The following is a 17,831-nucleotide window of genomic DNA, read 5'->3' as shown; positions in this document are numbered from 1 at the left end:
CTGCGACATTTCCTGGTGTCATTAGAACATCCTGGGGCGCAGCTACGAGACTGCTCCGCGTTTGAACTCCTGTGTACAGGTACGGGCCCGATCCGTCACTCGTCCAGACTCTATACGCTCTTGATCTCACCCGCCAATTTGTCTCCACCCCCTTACCTGCTCAGCTGGGAGAGGGACTTGGGCGAGACTTCACCCCTGAACAAAAGGACCGCCTGTTCACCACGACACATAAGTCCTCCATGGCCAGTGGATTTCAGGAGGCCGGGTTCAAGATTCTGTCCCGTTGGTACAGGGTGCCTTCCAGATTGCATGCAATGATCCCGGCGGCCTCGCCATTATGCTGGAGATGTGGTGACCATGTGGGTACAATCCTGCGTAATTTCTGGGACTGCCCACTCCTGACTGGGTTCTGGTCCGAGGTGTGGCGCATTTCCTCAAATTTTACGGATTTCCCCCTCCCACGATCCCCGGGCCTTTTCCTGCTTCATCTGTGTGAGGTCCCCCTGTCCTCGTATGGACGCTCGGTAGTTCGACACCTGGTGAACGCGGCTAGGGCGTGTGTCCCTGCACTGTTGAGACAGTCCTGCCCTCCGACAGTGGGCATGTGGTTTGGCAAGATCCAGGAGATAATGAGAATGGAGGACCTCACGGCATCCATGAAGGGGACCCATGCCTCCTTCCTAAAAACATGGCGTGAATGGATCCGATTTCAAACAACTGCGGAATATAAAACCATCATGGCCTCGTGAATTCCCTCCTAGACCCGGTGTGTCCGGTCAGCTCCCCCTCCCCGTTTCTCCTCTCCTTCTTACGGTCTCTGCTTTTCTTTCCTCCTCTTACTGCTCTCACGCTCCCTTCTGGAGTATCCTGCACGGCTGCGGGTTCAGGGTGCATAGCGGAGATTCCTTAAATATCTGTTGCCAGCGACCTGGTACTCTCAGGCGACCCCTTACACGTATGTGATGCTGACAGCTGGCCTGTTGAATGTTTTGCACTGCCATTTTCGCACTATGTTGTGTATACTTAGAATGCTTTGTGATACCAAATAACAAAATGAAAATAAAAGAATTTATAAAACAAAGTTGCCATTCAGGGGTCTGGGAAAGCTTGGTAGTTACACTGGCCTTGTTTACCGATCAGATTCTTCATGGGCTTTGGTGGAACTTATGTTGATTCTCGACGGTGGGGTTCAGAATCCTCCATTTCCGGCACCCGCTCAGTGTTGATTATAATGTCGTACTTTTACCTGTGATAAATCCATTTTATCGATGACCGTTTCATTCCCGCCGGGCTCGGCCTGAAATAGAACAAGGTCAGACAGATGTCGTTTGTGTTTTAGCAGCCAAATAAGTTATTTAAAGGGGACTGATCCTATAAAATGTCTCTCTGCAGTTTGGAGGAGGCACAGATGAGGACCCTGCTGTGACCTTGAACCTCCTGTGTCCCGTCACCAGCGCACCCACCTGGACAATGGCCCAACAAATCAACGTGTGGGAGCATCTCTACCTGCTGGAGTCGACAGACCTGCAACAACTGGATGATATACACCGGCTTATACGAGATCACCTTAATTCAGGTATTCATGGAATGAGGCAGCGGCCTGTACCGGCCTGGTTCACACAACCCCCTATGAGGGCGTTCTCATATAATAGGGAGGGATCCACCAATCGGGACCCTCATTGAATGAGCCGGATGATTTCTATAGGACACGGTGTAAGGGCTCATGTACACGGCATGGCGGAGTGCACAGACCCTGTAGAGTATCGGGCCCCATGATTTGCGGGCCGTGCTCCCATTATAAAGTATGGGAGGACGGTCCGTAAAATAAAAAAATAGGACGTGTCCTGTTTTTTACGGATTTGCTTTCTATGGCCCGTAATATATACGGGAAGGCGTCCGTGGGCCATAGAAATGTATGGAACCGTATTTTGATCTGCAGTGACGGGCCGTGATTCCGGATCAAAATGATGGTCGTGTTCATGGGGCCTTACAGGGTTTATATTACTGAGCGCTCTACTATATGAAGCCTCCATGATGTGTCGTTGTTTGAATAATAATTGTATGTCCCGTTTGTGTTTCTTCATCCTAGATCGCTCTCCGGTCCTTGTAAACAATCTGGTGGATCATTACCTGGAAAATAATTCTGAACAAGCAATGTTAATCCTCTCAATGGTACAAGAGCCTCATGACAAGGTGAGCGATGACCCCGTGTGTGATGCGCCTGAGAGGGCTTATCTGGAAACCTCCCTCTAACACATTTATGGGAAACAGACCAGATTCTTTCAGCAACCACTAGGGGGAGCGCGTTGTATATGAATTTGATTTAGTTCAATAGTTTTATAACTATGCAATGTTCTCCCTCTAGTGGTGACTGCAGGTAGCGGAATATTCTCATGTAACGCTATGGGAGCTGTATATCTCTATGTAGTGAGCTCCCCCTAGTGGTGGCTGCAGACAGCAGTATGTTATGTAACTGCTGTGTGACTGTAAGCAGAGGATTTTGATCTTTGTAACAGAAGAATAAAGAGCTCTGACCCGTAATAAGAATTTCCAACCTATTTAGATTAAATCGAAATAAGCTATAGGTATATATGCTATAGGCTTCACTAACCACCCTTTTATTACATTTTACACCATCCCAAACCACCAGGAGTGTTAGTTGATAACCAGGGTTACCATTCATCCAGAAATTTCAGGACGGTCCCTATAATGGGGGGGGGGGGGGGGCTGAACTTTTTAGGGTTTGTTTATGCTGACGTAGCTTCAGATTGTACTGGATTCATGATGGATATAACAGATCTGGTGTAAACTAGAACCGATCAACAAGACAGCTCATTGATCGGCGCTTGTTTTCTCCTTTCACAAGGAACCAGTATGGGGGACAAGCGTTCGTTACTCCGTTCGCTCGTCTCCATACGTTACCATATTGGCAGCGCGTCTCCCTGTGCTGCCAACGACCAAAATATATTTTTCATTTTTAAAACGATCCGATCAGCAGATGAACGAGTGTTCGCTCGATTTAATCGGCCCGTGTAAAAGGGCCTTTACCCACTAATATATTGACAGTAAGAAGTTCCCCCACCGCAGTGGCCTTACAGCTAAAACATTCTGACCTCAATTAGGGCAACTTGAAAATATAAGGGATTCTTCCTCCAGCTATAGCTGGTCCTCCGCATGTCACATCCATGCGTTCTTGTGGCATTATCATGTGCGTGCGTGGGCTCTGCTTCTATACGTGCAATCTGGGGGCTAGAATTACTAAAGGGGCGACGGTTACGTTTGGTAAGTTTCTTGTAGTCAAAGGGAAATGGTCTCCTTGTTCTAAAGCAAAAAATTGGTGGCACCAGAAGTGTCCATTGAATTTGGTGCAAGTGTTCCCGAAGTGTCCCCTGGATTTTAGGTTGCAGTAACAGGAGCCTGAATTTAACATTAGTTCATCTGCCGTCCCCCTGAGTCAGGACGTGCGGGTTACGTGCTTGGCATTTGTTATTAATATGAACCCCGGCGTCGCCTCCGTAGTCGGGGAACAATCGCAACAAAATACCTGTTTTTGGAGCAGTTTGAAGTATTTGGTAATTCCTGCGTTTTTTTCTTTCTCTTTGACAGCACTTATTGGATAAGATAAATGAATATTTAGGTAAAGCAGCTACGCGTCTACCAACCCTGACGCTACTGGGCCATGTGATTCGCCGTCAGCCATCTTGGAAGCACAAGTTATCTCAAGCGTCTGTCCTGCAGTCCTTATTAAAGTGTCTTAAGGTATTTGGGTTTTCGGTGATATTGTGTTGGGTTTATTGGTGGTTGAGGGATTTTGCATGGTTAAGACTTCACCAGAGAGCATTTGCCCCCTGAGCATGTAGTGGACGCGGTTTGGCCGCAGTATGGGCAGAAATAAAGCAGCCGTCCGGTTTTAACACACATTGGCGCGTCTTTTAAACGCTCATTAACGTCCACACTTTTTTTGCAGGTGATTCTGCTCGTGTCCTTTATCATCAAGCTGTAGCGATGTCTAAGCCACTCCGATTTTGTACAACGAAATAGACCTAAAACCCACGTTTCTCAGGCTCTGTTCACATCTGCGTTGTGACTAGGGCTGGGCAATTAATCAAAATTGAATTTCAGCGAAATTATTCAACGTCCTCTTGCGAATTTCGGTTTTATCAATTATTTTCTCCCGGTTTCAATTGTATCTGCATCTTCTCAGGTACAGTTGAATCCAATGGTAGAGCAGGGAGTCGGAATGTCCCTGCTCTACCATTTACTATGTATTGCTGGACGCGAGGCAGTGACGTCGCCGCGACTGTCTGCGCCGTGCCGCACAAACTAGAGGAGCGGAGGGATCTCCTCCACTCGTCGTTGGAAAGGCATTAGGAGAGTATGTATATTATTATTTTCAACAGGCGCTATTGGGGCATTATACAGAGTGGGGGCAGCTATTTGGGACTTGATACTGTGTGGGATGCAGTTATGGGGGGCATTATACGGTGTGGGATGCAGTTATGGGGGGCATTATACGGTGTGGGATGCAGTTGTGGGGGGGCACTAAAATCTGGGTGCAGCTATGGGGCATTATACTGTGAGGGCAGTGTCAGGGGGTATATTATATACAGTAGTATACAGCAGGCTTGGGGTAAATATTAATTCAATGACAGCATGCAAATAGGGGGCGTGGCATACAAAAGGGGTGTGGCCTAATAGTACAATAATCGTTATCGAGGTTACCTGTTCAATTAATCGTGATTTTGGTTTAGGCCATAATTGCTCAGCCCTAGTTATGACTTCAATTTATAATGGAAGCCACAATGCAGTGCTGGTTCAGTCGCACAGCGGACACCAGCGACACCCAACACACCCCACTGGTTTACCATGGGGTCTGTCGTGTAATGCTCAGGTGTCCGCACTGCACGCAGCACTGTTTTTCTTTTCCTGCTTCGTTTGATGGAATCGGCCATGGAGGCTCCGGAAGGACCCCCTGACGCAGATGTGCACAAAGCCTTGGTTAAATTAGATTTTGGAAAAGCTGGATGACCGCCAATATGGCCGCTACAAGGGTGGTGACCGACCTTTGCCCAACGTTTCCTAGTTATGCAATGATACAGCTCCACCCGCAGCCTTATTACCGTCCAACTAAACGTATTTACAGTTCAGATGTCTGGGAAAGCTGGGTGATGACCCCAGTGCCTGAGTATTGGGTTGTCACCCAGCTTTCCTAGAAACAGAAATTACTGTAAATTTGATTGCTCATTAAGACAACCCATTTGTAACTGGAGGATCGGCTGATTGCTGCGGGTTTTGCTTTTCTTATCCCTGGCAATCCTCCTTTATCGCTGGAGGAAACGTCACCTGACTATATATTTGCCATGTAGAGGCCGCTGCAGGGAAATATATAGTCAGTGAATGGCCATCGTTTAACATGCTGGGTGTAGCAGAGCTGGTCTTCGGCACATAGAGGGGGTCCTGAATGTGGGGTGCCTCAGATGCCCTATGGACGGGGATTCTCCTTACGTCACAACCCCATTAAGTCTGTGAATGAAAGAAAATAGTTTTGCATATTATAAGGTAATGGAGGAAGATTAGAAAGCCGGTTGCCGTTTGTCATAACCCTCTCGTTGTGTTTTACAGACAGACACCGATGTGGTCATTCTCACTACCGCAGTCCTAGTGCTAATCACCGTGCTGCCAATGATTCCGCAGTCCGGGAAACAGTATCTGCACGAGTTCTTTGACATTTTTGGCCGACTGTCCGCTTGGTGCTTGAAGAACCCAGGTAAGAAGTTTATAAGCTTATCCCTCCCTACAAGCTTATGTGTTTCAGACTTTGATTCCAATGACCGGGTATGAAGTTCCGGAACTTGGCACATTCAGAGCTGCGTTAGTTTGGAAACTGGTGCCAGCCATTCGCTGTCCTACACCGCACCGGTTTTTAATGAGAGCCCTTTCATCGGTTCAGTTCATCTGGAATAAGAAATGCCACATTGCACATAGTCGTGATTAAAAATATCCTGTATTGTCTACAATTTTTATGCAGGCCTTCATGTCTCCAGACTACAAATAAACCCTGCGTAGTCTGATCCTGCAGACATACCCCTCTCCAATGGTCTCCTGCTTTTTTAATAACTTTCATTTGGCGGGTTAGCAAGATGTAGGAGATGGATGATGGGAGTGTGACCGCAGGGTCAGACTGCGCTGGGTTTATTTGTAGTTTGGAGGCACTTAGGAGCTGTAGACCTAAAATGACGGATACTTGTATCAGGACTGTGGCTTCCTCTTTGTTATGCGATGGGTCAATAAAAAAAATGGCTGCAATAATATACATAACCTTTAAATAAGCGAAAGGGTTCTTTACTACCTTGCAAAACAATGTACGTATGCGAATACATGACCTGATCCAGGGGAGTAACTAGCAAGACTGGGCCCCCCTCCCCTCGGTGCCACAGTCCCCCCTTGTAGATTCTGCCCTGCCCCCCCACTAGATTCTGCCATACAGCCCCCTGTATATTCTGACACCCCCAAATAAAACAAACAATTATATTCACCTAGGCTCCATTACCATGATGAACGGAGCTTCTCCAAAGCATACTCAACGCTGGCTGGATCCTTGCGTAGGCCGCTGTGATCCAGTGATGTCACCACGCCGGCCTGCGCAGGGATTCAGTCCCTGTGCCTGACAATTGATGCACGCGCAGCACGGAATTTTTTATATATTTTTTCATATGGACCGTGACATCAGGGTTTCCCCCTAGCACAGCGCTTAACGTAGCACTGTCCCCAGGGAGTCCTCGGCAAACTGAGGAGGTCCCTCTTCTCCTCCGCTCTGACTGAATTCTGAAGCAGGGAGACGATTGCTTCCTGCTCCAGAATTGGGTTCAACTGTATCTGCGTCCGCGTGACGCCTCCCAGAACCCTGGCATGTCCCGCCAAATCAGAGACGGTTGGGAGGTGATAGTGTTCAATAATATCTGCGTCCTAAGCCATAGCGGTTGCTAGCGGTGCCACTGGACTTTGGGGGGGGGGCCCGTAACAGCCGCTATGGCTGCTACAGCGATAGTTACGCCACTGCCCTGATCTATCCATTGGCAAGGAGGAAAATAAATGTATGCAGCTATTATTGTCCCCAGTGACCGAAGCTGTAAGGTTTGTGTAAATGACAAATTAAACCAATATATTTTAAACTTTCTTATTTGCATGTGTAATAAAATAGGGATTTTATATATGGCCTTATACAATATGGACCAATAAACTTCATATAAGTCAGGATTGTAATCCATCATTTTTCCGGTGCTTGTATAGTACAGTATTGATGTTTTTATATATGTATCTCCGGCCTGTGTTCTCGGTGCACACTCGCTTATCACACTTCAGCGCGTCATTTGGATGAAGTCTGTATTGATGCATCTAATGCTATTTATATATCGCAGCCATTGATACGACCGTGTCCTGTTTCTTAGTCTGTGCAATGTTTCCACTAGAACCACCTGCTTGGATTTCGAGGGACTTGCATGTAGATTAATCACCCACATCTGCTGTTTCCGTTCCCACCAGGTAATGTAGCAGAGACGTGCCTCGTTCATCTACACGCCAGCGTGTATGCCCTCTTCCACCGCCTCTATGGGATGTACCCGTGCAACTTTGTGTCCTTCCTCCGCTCCCATTACAGCATGAAGGAAAACCTGGAGACGTTTGAAGAGATAGTAAAGGTAAAAACATCTGCTTATGATGGGCAGCTGAACCTCGGGAACATATAAGGGAACGGTTTAAATAGCAGTTCCCTAATGCAGAAACTTGATCTGGTTCTTGCAAAGAAACGTCACTTTTTGTGCAAAAACCGGAAAAAAAAAAATTCCATTTGGTGCCTGAAGCCGTCCATTATTTGATCAAATCGCTCTCTTTACTTAGATAACAATCATGCTGTAGGGGGCTTGATCCATGACATTTCATTGTATTGGGTAGAGTTTTTGTTTTACACGGTAACGTATATATTATATACCTATTTCTTTATTTTTTTTGTCGTCTCCGCCTTTTCAGCCAATGATGGAACATGTTAGAATTCACCCAGAGCTGGTTACTGGTTCCAAAGACCATGAATTGGACCCAAGCAGGTACGTATTTTCACGAATATTTAATAAAGTGACTGTCCAGTCTCCTGACCGGCGCCTCCGTTCCACCGCGGCTTCTCGACTTCAGAATGGGCTGGTGACCTCTTCCTGCTCTTGTCGCACAGGCTGTGAATGGACACGGTCTTAAGACTGCCCACCCCCCGCATATTGCCTCTGGGGGACGGCGGTAGCGTTGACATCTCAGCAGCTTTCTTCACCAGGTCTACAATCTGATTTGCTGTAACTACCGTATTTTTTGGACTATAAGACGCACCCGGGTTTTGGACAACAGAAAATAGGAAAAAAATTCATATTTTAGTTCTTTTACAAAGAAAACAAATTATTGATTAAAAAAAAATAACTTTTTTTTTTGAGGGCTTATTTTTTTGGTACATATGATTTTTCTTTATCACTTTTTATTTCATCATTTTTTTTAGCGCTGTGGTGACCAAAAAACGATTCTGGGGTTTTAAATGTATTCATTTTATGCCGTTCAATGTGATTCAATGCTATATTGTAATAGTTTCAGACTTTTACTGTCGTAGCGATACCAATCTTTTTATTTTTACATTGTGCTTGGGGGAAAAATGGGAAAAGGGTGTTTTTTGTTTTTTTTTTTTTACATTTTATTTGTTCCCCTAGGGGACTTGAACCAGCGATCATTAAAACGCTGGTACAATACATGGATGAGTTACAAAAACAGCGTAACTCACTGAGCTACGTTGTTTCCGTAACTCCCATAGTAGCGAATGGCAGAGAAGCAGCGTAGCATGCTGCGCTATTTCTGTAACAACTATTCGGTTCTATGGGAGTTAAGGAAACCACGTAGCTCAGCGAGTTACGCTGTTTTCGTAACTTATCCATGTAACCAGGAAGTGGCCGGGAGACAGCGGAGTCGGGTAAGATAGAACCGGGTTTAGGGGGCCCAGTTCTAGAGATAGGTGCGGGTCCCACCTCTGTGGATATGTCCTTCTCTGAAAACCCCTATAAATGCCGCGGTCACTATTGACTGCAGAATTGAACTAGTTAAATGGCCATTAACGGCGCCATCGCTGTTCCTGGCCGTTAGAGCAGCGTGTCAGCTGTAAAACAAAGCTGACCTCTGCAGTGTATGCAGCGGACTCCGAACGTGAGCCCGCTCAGCTCAAAGTATCATCCCCTCCCTGCTCCATGATGTACTGGTACATCACGGGTCAGGAAGGGGCGAAGTAAGAAGCTGTCAAGGCCCGGCGCTGCCGACTATAAGACGCAGGGACTTTTTAGCTTTTTAGTCCAAAAAATACTGTACTATGTTAGGGTATGTGCACACACACTAATTATGTCCGTAATTGACGGACGTATTTCGGCCGCAAGTACCGGACCGAACACAGTGCAGGGAGCCGGGCTCCTAGCATCATAGTTATGTACGATGCTAGGAGTCCCTGCCTCTCTGCAGGACAACTGTCCCGTACTGTAATCGTGTTTTCAGTACAGGACAGTAGTTACACGGAGAGGCAGGGACTCCTAGCATCGTACATAAGTATGATGCTAGGAGCCCGGCTCCCTGCACTGTGTTCGGTCCGGGACTTGCGGCCGAATTACGTCCGTCAATTACGGACGTAATTAGTGTGTGTGCACATACCCTTAGGGGTGAAAATGGCTATTTAGCCCTGACGTGACCGGGTGCTTCAAGTACCTAGATTTACTGCAATCGGTTCTCCAACTGGATTTTAAATATTAGAGCGTTGCCAGAAATAGGCTGGAAAAATTGGAATATTATCTGCAAGGGATTCACTACTAAACACATGTTTCCCTATGGGGAAAGTTTCAAGCGACCATCGCAAAGAAACTGACATGGTTAAACTTTTTGCAATGGTCTATTGCAACTTTTTTCAATGGGGAAACATTGGAGATATTGTGAATTTCCAACATGATGGGATTAGATACAGCGGCTCAGCAGACAGTATCACACAAGATGGGATTAGATACAGCGGCTCAGCAGACAGTATCACACATGATGGGATTAGATACACAGCTCAGCAGACCGTATCACACATGATGGGATTAGATACAGGGCTCAGCAGACCGTATCACACATGATGGGATTAGATACAGCGGCTCAGCAGACAGTATCACACATGATGGGATTAGATACACAGCTCAGCAGACCGTATCACACATGATGGGATTAGATACAGGGCTCAGCAGACAGTATCACACATGATGGGATTAGATACAGGGCTCAGCAGACAGTATCACACATGATGGGATTAGATACAGGGCTCCGCAGACAGTATCGCACATGATGGGATTAGATACAGGGCTCAGCAGACCGTATCACACATGATGGGATTAGATACAGGGCTCAGCAGACAGTATCACACATGATGGGATTAGATACAGGGCTCCGCAGACAGTATCGCACATGATGGGATTAGATACAGGGCTCAGCAGACAGTATCACACATGATGGGATTAGATACAGGGCTCAGCAGACCGTATCACACATGATGGGATTAGATACAGGGCTCAGCAGACAGTATCACACATGATGGGATTAGATACAGGGCTCAGCAGACAGTATCACACATGATGGGATTAGATACAGGGCTCAGCAGACAGTATCACACATGATGGGATTAGATACAGGGCTCCGCAGACAGTATCGCACATGATGGGATTAGATACAGGGCTCAGCAGACAGTATCACACATGATGGGATTAGATACAGGGCTCAGCAGACCGTATCACACATGATGGGATTAGATACAGGGTTCAGCAGACAGTATCACACATGATGGGATTAGATACAGGGCTCAGCAGACAGTATCACACATGATGGGATTAGATACAGGGCTCAGCAGACATGATCGCACATGAACATAACTTACCTGCTCCTGCCTCCGCTGGTCTACCAAAGTTCTTACTGCCTCCGCTCCTCTTCCTTGCGCCTTCACCTCGTTGAACTGAACATATGACCGGAAGCTGCGGCCAGAAGTCGTCATCTTACTGTCCGGCAGCGGCTTCTGGTCCACATGAAAATGGCGCCGGATTTCGCTCTGCGAACTAGCTTCGTTTTGGTCTGTGTGGGAGCAGTGCATGCGCCGTTCCCACACAGAAGGCGTGCGCTGCAGAGAATGGAACGGCTCCCGTTCACATTCTCTATGGGGATGTATGAGGCGTATTCCATCTCTGTATGTGTCGTTAATCGACACATACAGAGATCAAAAAAAAAAAATGGCAGCCCCCATAGAGAAGTAAAAAGTAGGACATGAGAATATAAATAAAATTTATGTTTTCATACTAAAAGCAATATGATAAAAAAAAAATCATGACACCTTCCCTTTAAGGCAACGCCGTGTCACCCCAGCATCAGACTATTCTATAGTATCCAGTTCACTTAACAAGCTTTTTATGTTGCAGGTGGAAAAGGTTGGAAACTCATGACATAGTTGTTGAATGTGCCAAAATCTCTCTGGACCCCAACGAAGCTTCCTATGAAGAAGGATATTCTCCCCTTTCCTCCCGGCTTCGACAAAGGCAACAGGACGCAGCCTCCAGTCCCTATCCTGAGATCTGCAGCAACTATGGTGTGTAACCGGCATGGATCTGCCATCTTATGGTCCAGCTGATGGAACATAAAAAGTTTGTGGGGACCAAAAATGATTAGCATTGTAGTCCCTGCAGTATGTGATGACTACACTTGCTAATTTTACGTTCCGGTCCCCCATCGCGCATATTCTGAGATTTCCATAGATTTTTTTTATAGCGCTGCCAGTGGTTCGGAAGTCTAGTTGCACAGCCGCCTTCGATGACGACACAACTCTTCATCATGTGACCTTCCCCGCTGTACTCGTTGTACTACATCTCCTGCTTGTACAACCGGGCCGGTCACGTGATGGTGTCGTCGTCAAAGATTGTTTTGCATCTAGACTTCCGGACCACCGTCAGTGCTATAAAAGTCTGAAAATCTCAGTCGACTTACATTCCGGTCCTCCGTCGTGCTATCGCGTGTACTCCCATGCTGCAGGGACTACATTGCTAAGCATTTTTGTCCCCACATAAACCCGTACTATATATCTCCTCAGGAAACACCTGCTGTGACATGACCATTCTACATGGGTAAAATGTGCTATGGGCACGTGAGGGTTAAAGCGATAGTCAGTCGTTTTTAGTAACCAATGTTTTTTTTTTTAATCTTATTTTTAGGAAGCAACTCCTCCACGCCCTATTCCACTCCTAGGCTTTGCACACAGGGGCCCCTACTGCTCCATATTGGAAGCCAAGCTTCCCAGCTGCAAGCAGAAATTACACAGGTAGGTTGTGCTAGAAAAGTGTATTTTTGTCTGACCTGTCCTGTTAATATGGTTATCGTTAAACGAAAGGGGTTTTGAGACTCCCGGCACCCCTGCCGATTCAGTCAGCTGATCGGGGGGGGGGGGGGGGCCTGAAGTTGGACTACCACCGATCTGATATTGATGGCCTATTATCAATAAGGGCCGTCAATGTTCTATTCCTGGAAAATACCCTTTAAACTTTTATCCCAGAATGCTGGCAGGGGTCCGCTCTGTGTCCCCTTCATATACAGGGCTCTCTATGCACATCTCTATTCGTAGACCACATATTGGCTTAGTCGATCCAACAGGGAGCTGCTTAACGCAACATCATTCCAACACAAATCTCAAAGGTTGGACATAACATTTGCATAGCTCTTGTAATCATTTGTATAGAATCCCCGTTTTTTTTTTTTCTTGGCAAATTGCATTAAAGTTCTTTTGTAGTCCCGTTTTCAGTAATTCTCGTTTTTTTTTTTTTTTTACACGTTGTCGCAGAAGAGAGAATTTTAGTTTTTACAGGTCTAATGTCTATTGCAGGCTTTTATTGATTCACTATATTTTATATCGGTCTACTCTAGGACTCCTTCTGGAGCCCTTCCACCTTGTGCGGAATGACTACTCCCCCCAGCTCTCCGGTCGCTGCGCAGCCAGACGCTTCTCTGTCAACTCCCCGTCCTGGCAAAGCTCTAAGCACACCCGGTGGGTTATGGAAAAAGCTTTGCTTTTATTGTATGAACTGCTGCGTAAAGCTGTATAAACATGCTGTATGTAGTGTCCATACAATTATGGGGGCAAGGTTTGCTGCAGAGTGAGACCACCGAGTCTGCCATGCACTAGTATATGAAGGGAGAATATAAAGGTATAGGTAAGGTCTAATCCGTTGCTTGAACTACCGATCTAAAACCATAAAGACCTGCGCAGCCTCGAGACACAAGCGATGGTGAATCTTTTTCTTTCAGTATGGTGGTGGTCTTTAGTGATCTTCAAAATGGAAAATTTTAGATCTGGTAAATATCGTCCTCAACCACTTCTACCCAGGACCGCAGGCACAGGGACCTACTGGTATATGGACTGAGTCAGTAGCCTATTTAAAGTGACACTACCATTGTGATGTGCTCGATCCAGCATCGGGTGTGGAGAGACACTACGGCGTGCTGTCGGTATGGTGTCTGGGCCAACAGTACAGCGTTTGGGGAGTTGTGTGGATCCTATTCTACCTAATGGGGTCCATGCAATACTTTTCAGGACGTGCGGTAGTGTAATCTCCACACCCCATGATGGATCGGGCGGGGGATCATCATGGGAAGGATACTTCTTATAATGTTCTATCTACTACATCTTGGAATTTGGATTTAAAAATTGAAGATTTGAACAAGATAAAGCAATATTCTGATGGTCCAGCATTAATTGGTCTAGTCTGATGCTTGGGGCATCCGTAAGCATGAATTTCAATGGTCTACAGGAATAGATCTGACTCCGGCTCACAGACTTTGGTGCTTTCCAAATCGTGGGTATCTTTACTTGCTGGGCTCTGGACAAGTAAGTTTTGTAGCTACATATAAGCTTTATATATGAAAAACAATAACATGCTTTGGGGCTACACACTACGTAGACCGGATAAAAATGAAACAAACTGACTCAAGGAAAAAATCCTCACTCTTTTTTTTTTGTAATTTTTTAAAGGAACCCCCATAGGAACACCAGCAACCTCCCCTCCTCCTAATCTCAGCTCTGATGACTCTACGCATTCGGCAAATGTCTCATCCACCCTAACACCCCCCAGAAAGGCAAGTTTTTTTTTTTACAAAAACGGGGATCTTGTTGATCATTTTTTTTTTCCCCTCCACACTTCTGACATTCATTTTAACTTCATAGAATGAAGTCGGCAATCAGGAGAAACTCAAGCAACCGCTCAACAAGGGAGAGAAGGGCTTTGGTGAGATTCTGGAACTGACTTTTGTTTGAGGTGTAACTTGGCATTTGCCCACTTGGGGGAGCTGTTGTCTTTTCGTGTATTGTATTTTTCTCTTATTGTTTTCAAGCTGAGATGAATAGAATTGTGAGTTGCTTATGTTCTCTATATTGATATTCATTCGTTACAGATAAAACTCCCAAAGTTGTGAAGATGGTGTCGCTGAGTGAACTTCCTGAGGTGATAGAAGAGTTATCTGCAAATGACAGTAACGCAGAGGAAGGTTAGTACGTCAGGCTAGTAACTAGTAGACTATCTGTAGTCCCAACTATTTTTCAGAGTTAAAGGGAATGTGTTGCCAGAAAAACATGTTTTTTTTTTAAAAATTAAACATTTAGTGTGTGGGTGATTAAACATGGTTCAAATTTTTTTTATTTTTTTCACGAGTCAGGAAATAGTCAGGAAATATTATAAATTAATTCTAATTTATAATACTACCCATTTTTGGTCACTAGATGGAGCTAGTTCCCAAAATTGCAGCATTGCAACATTGGGTTAAAAGCCCTCGCTCTAGTGAGCTCTCAGCATCCCCCCCCTCCTTTATCCTGGCTAGTGCCGGGATAAACGAGGGGTTTGAACGATGTAACCTCCTACACTGTGTGTCGCCATTTTTTGAGGTAACCCACAGTGTAGTAGGTTTACATACAGTAGTAAACACACACAAACACTAACATACATTGAAATCTCTTACCTGCTCCTGCCGCCGCGGCTCCCTCCGGCCCGTCCGCTCCGTCTGCTGCCGCTGTTCCATGTGCACAAGTCCGGAAGCCGCGACCGGAAGTAGTAATATTACTGTCCGGCCGCGACTTCCGGTCCACAAGAAAATGGCGCCGGACGGCGCCAATTTCGAATAGGACTGTGTGGGAGCGGCGCATGCGCAGCTCCCACACAGACGCCGTACACGGCAGTCAATGGGACGGGAGCCGTTCGCAGTCCCTATGGGACTGTGGCTGCCGTACTCCATGTCTGTGTGTGTCGTTAATCGACACACACAGAAATGGAACAAAAAATGGCAGCCCCCATAGGGAAGAAAAAGTGTAAAAATAAGAAAAAGTAAAACACAAACACACAAATGAAAATAAACGTTTTTATTAAAGCACTAACATCTTTAACATATAAAAAAATTATTTGTGATGACACTGTTCCTTTAAGAGGGGAGGTCAATTAGCCAGTGAAAATTGCCACTTGAACCTGCAGTTGCTGCTGTGATAACTGCGTACAATAGCTGGATTGACCCATTCAGGTAGTAATAAGATCACTTAAAACTGAAAAAGTTCTCATGCCAGAAGTGTTTTTTTGGGCTAGCCTTTTTCAGGTTATGTAGTGCCATTTTGGGGGCTTGGTAATCTCACCAATCCTTTGCATCACATCTTTCTTCGTAATGTTAAGGGTATGTTCACACTGCTTATTTTCAGCCATTTTTGGGGCTGTACACTCCCCGAAAAACTGCTAAAAATACAGTGGCTGAACGCCTCCAAACATCTGCCCTTTGATCTCAATGGGAAAAAACTGCGTTTCGTTCCCACGGGACCTTTTTTTTTTTTTTTTTCCCCAAAAATTTTTTTTTACACGGCGCGTAAAAAAATGCATGTCACTTCTTGAGTTGTTTTTGGAGCAGTCTTTCTTCGTCTCAATAAATAGAAATATCGCTCCAAAAACATCCGTAAAAAAAAACCCAATGATGCCTAAAAAACGGCTGAAAATCAGAGGCTGTTTAACCTTGAAAACCACTCCGTATGTTTCAGCTCCGTATACGCTCACATGGTTCATCTGAAGGCCCTTAAAGCATGATCTGCTGCGTTTAAGCTATATGCTGTGTTAATCTTGTTTCATCTTTTAGGAATAAAGAAAAAAGGTAGGTTGTGGATTTACCAGGTAACTGTTTCAAGGCAAGCACTGACTGGGTGATCGCGGTGGTGACTACTTAATCACCGGAACCTTTTATTTCTTAAGTTTGAAAATTAACCTTGTCTGGAGAGCTGACGGGTCACTCTATCATGTCTACTTATTTCACGGCAAATACAAGTGTTTACTATAAACAGCTATTTATTTTTAACTCTGCGTTGAGCTGTTCCTCTGTTATTCCTCCTGGAAAAGTATTGGCAATTTAAACTTTTCTATAAGGAATAACATAGGAAAGACAGAACGCAGAGTTCTATGTAAAGTTGCTACAAAATTGCCAGGACCTCTTTAAGCCAATGCAGTGTGTGTGTCTTCAAATTGTTATAGTATACACTATATATAGCATTGTACGTATAGAACAAGTGTTCGTTTTCATGACTTCAGGAGTGCACTCTTACACTGGTTTGCATTTGCACGGTGCGTTTTTTTGGGGATGAACAAAGGTAAATGTTCCTGGATCCCAGACCACTGCACTCTCTAGTATGTACCTGGTGTCCTCCAGTCACGGTGGTAGTCATAATTGGTTTGCGTAAAATGGATAGTGTAATAAGTTTAAGCCTTTGTTTTAATGAATGAACTGCTAATTTATGATCTTTGTGCACCAGCTGCTATATTCCAGGAGCTGTCTCAGATCACCACCAAATCTGACCATGAGCCAGTAGTGCGCCGTGGGGGCTTCGATTCACCGTTTTGCCCGAAGTCTGACAGTCAGCCCAACTCTCAGAAAAAAAGCTACTCTACTAATGTTACCCACACCCCTGATATCCCAGCTGCTACCAAGCAGCGCTGCAACGGATCCCAGGACTCTTCAAAACAGGCATTCACCCCCATTGAGCCCCCCAATGGAGCGGAGAATGATGACTCAGGGAAGACACCGTCTACTGACTCTTTGCCCGATTCCAGGAACATCCATACCCCTAGCCCTAGCAAAACTCAGGCCCGCTGCAGATCCTGTTTCAATCCTACCCCTTACGAGCACCTTTTTGAGCTGGCTCTGCCTAAAACTGCAAGCTATTTCATTTCCAAAAAGACAGAGGAGCTGTATAAGAAATTCAAAGGGAGCAATGAAGAAGCTGAAGAAAACAGCACGTCGGTGTCTCCTGCAGAGGTGCTAGACCGGCTCATACATTTAGGAGCTGACGCGCACACCAAAGAGCTGAACAAGTAAGTACTGACCTTGGTAGACGGCGTTCGGTCTGTATCACAGCGATCCAGAGTGACCTTTAACCTGTGAATCTGCACTTCCATCTCAGAATCAATTTCTATACGGATGCAGTCATCACTCGTGAAGACAAAACATCATTATGGTTGATTACAGGAATACCCATAAATGCAATATTCCTGGTCCTGAAATCCAGGTCTTCAGCCTCGTAGCCTGGGCTGGTCTAACCACATGTCATGCATTATTTTTCAGATTGCCTTTACCCAGTAAATCAGCGGACTGGACTCACTTTGGAGGTACGACTCTTCTGTATTGCTGCAATTATTCGTGTCCAATAGACCATCAAATATCCTACCACGTAAATGGCCTCATTCTGCCTACCA

At 45.5% G+C, this 17,831-nt stretch overlaps 1 protein-coding gene across 3 annotated transcripts in view; it reads left to right on the top strand.

The window, feature by feature from the left end:
• The window catches only part of TSC1 (TSC complex subunit 1), a 32,451-nt gene that overhangs the window by 7,507 nt on the left and 7,113 nt on the right, over positions 1 to 17,831 (top strand). For all 3 annotated transcript variants that reach the window (XM_075834703.1, XM_075834705.1, XM_075834704.1), the window contains exons 2-15: positions 1,393 to 1,576; positions 2,090 to 2,193; positions 3,607 to 3,759; positions 5,623 to 5,767; positions 7,543 to 7,697; positions 8,026 to 8,099; positions 11,499 to 11,665; positions 12,285 to 12,391; positions 12,991 to 13,111; positions 14,096 to 14,199; positions 14,288 to 14,348; positions 14,515 to 14,607; positions 16,892 to 17,450; positions 17,701 to 17,744. In XM_075834703.1, the coding sequence (XP_075690818.1) occupies positions 1,471 to 1,576; positions 2,090 to 2,193; positions 3,607 to 3,759; positions 5,623 to 5,767; positions 7,543 to 7,697; positions 8,026 to 8,099; positions 11,499 to 11,665; positions 12,285 to 12,391; positions 12,991 to 13,111; positions 14,096 to 14,199; positions 14,288 to 14,348; positions 14,515 to 14,607; positions 16,892 to 17,450; positions 17,701 to 17,744 (1,993 nt within the window). In that variant the 5' untranslated portion in view covers positions 1,393 to 1,470. The remainder of the gene's footprint in view (positions 1 to 1,392; positions 1,577 to 2,089; positions 2,194 to 3,606; positions 3,760 to 5,622; positions 5,768 to 7,542; positions 7,698 to 8,025; positions 8,100 to 11,498; positions 11,666 to 12,284; positions 12,392 to 12,990; positions 13,112 to 14,095; positions 14,200 to 14,287; positions 14,349 to 14,514; positions 14,608 to 16,891; positions 17,451 to 17,700; positions 17,745 to 17,831) is intronic.

The sequence above is a fragment of the Rhinoderma darwinii genome, chromosome 8 (genome assembly GCF_050947455.1).
Source record: "Rhinoderma darwinii isolate aRhiDar2 chromosome 8, aRhiDar2.hap1, whole genome shotgun sequence".
Lineage (NCBI taxonomy): Eukaryota > Metazoa > Chordata > Amphibia > Anura > Rhinodermatidae > Rhinoderma > Rhinoderma darwinii.
The sequence above is the reverse complement of the archived record's forward strand: the minus strand, read 5'-3'. Positions and strand labels throughout refer to the sequence as shown.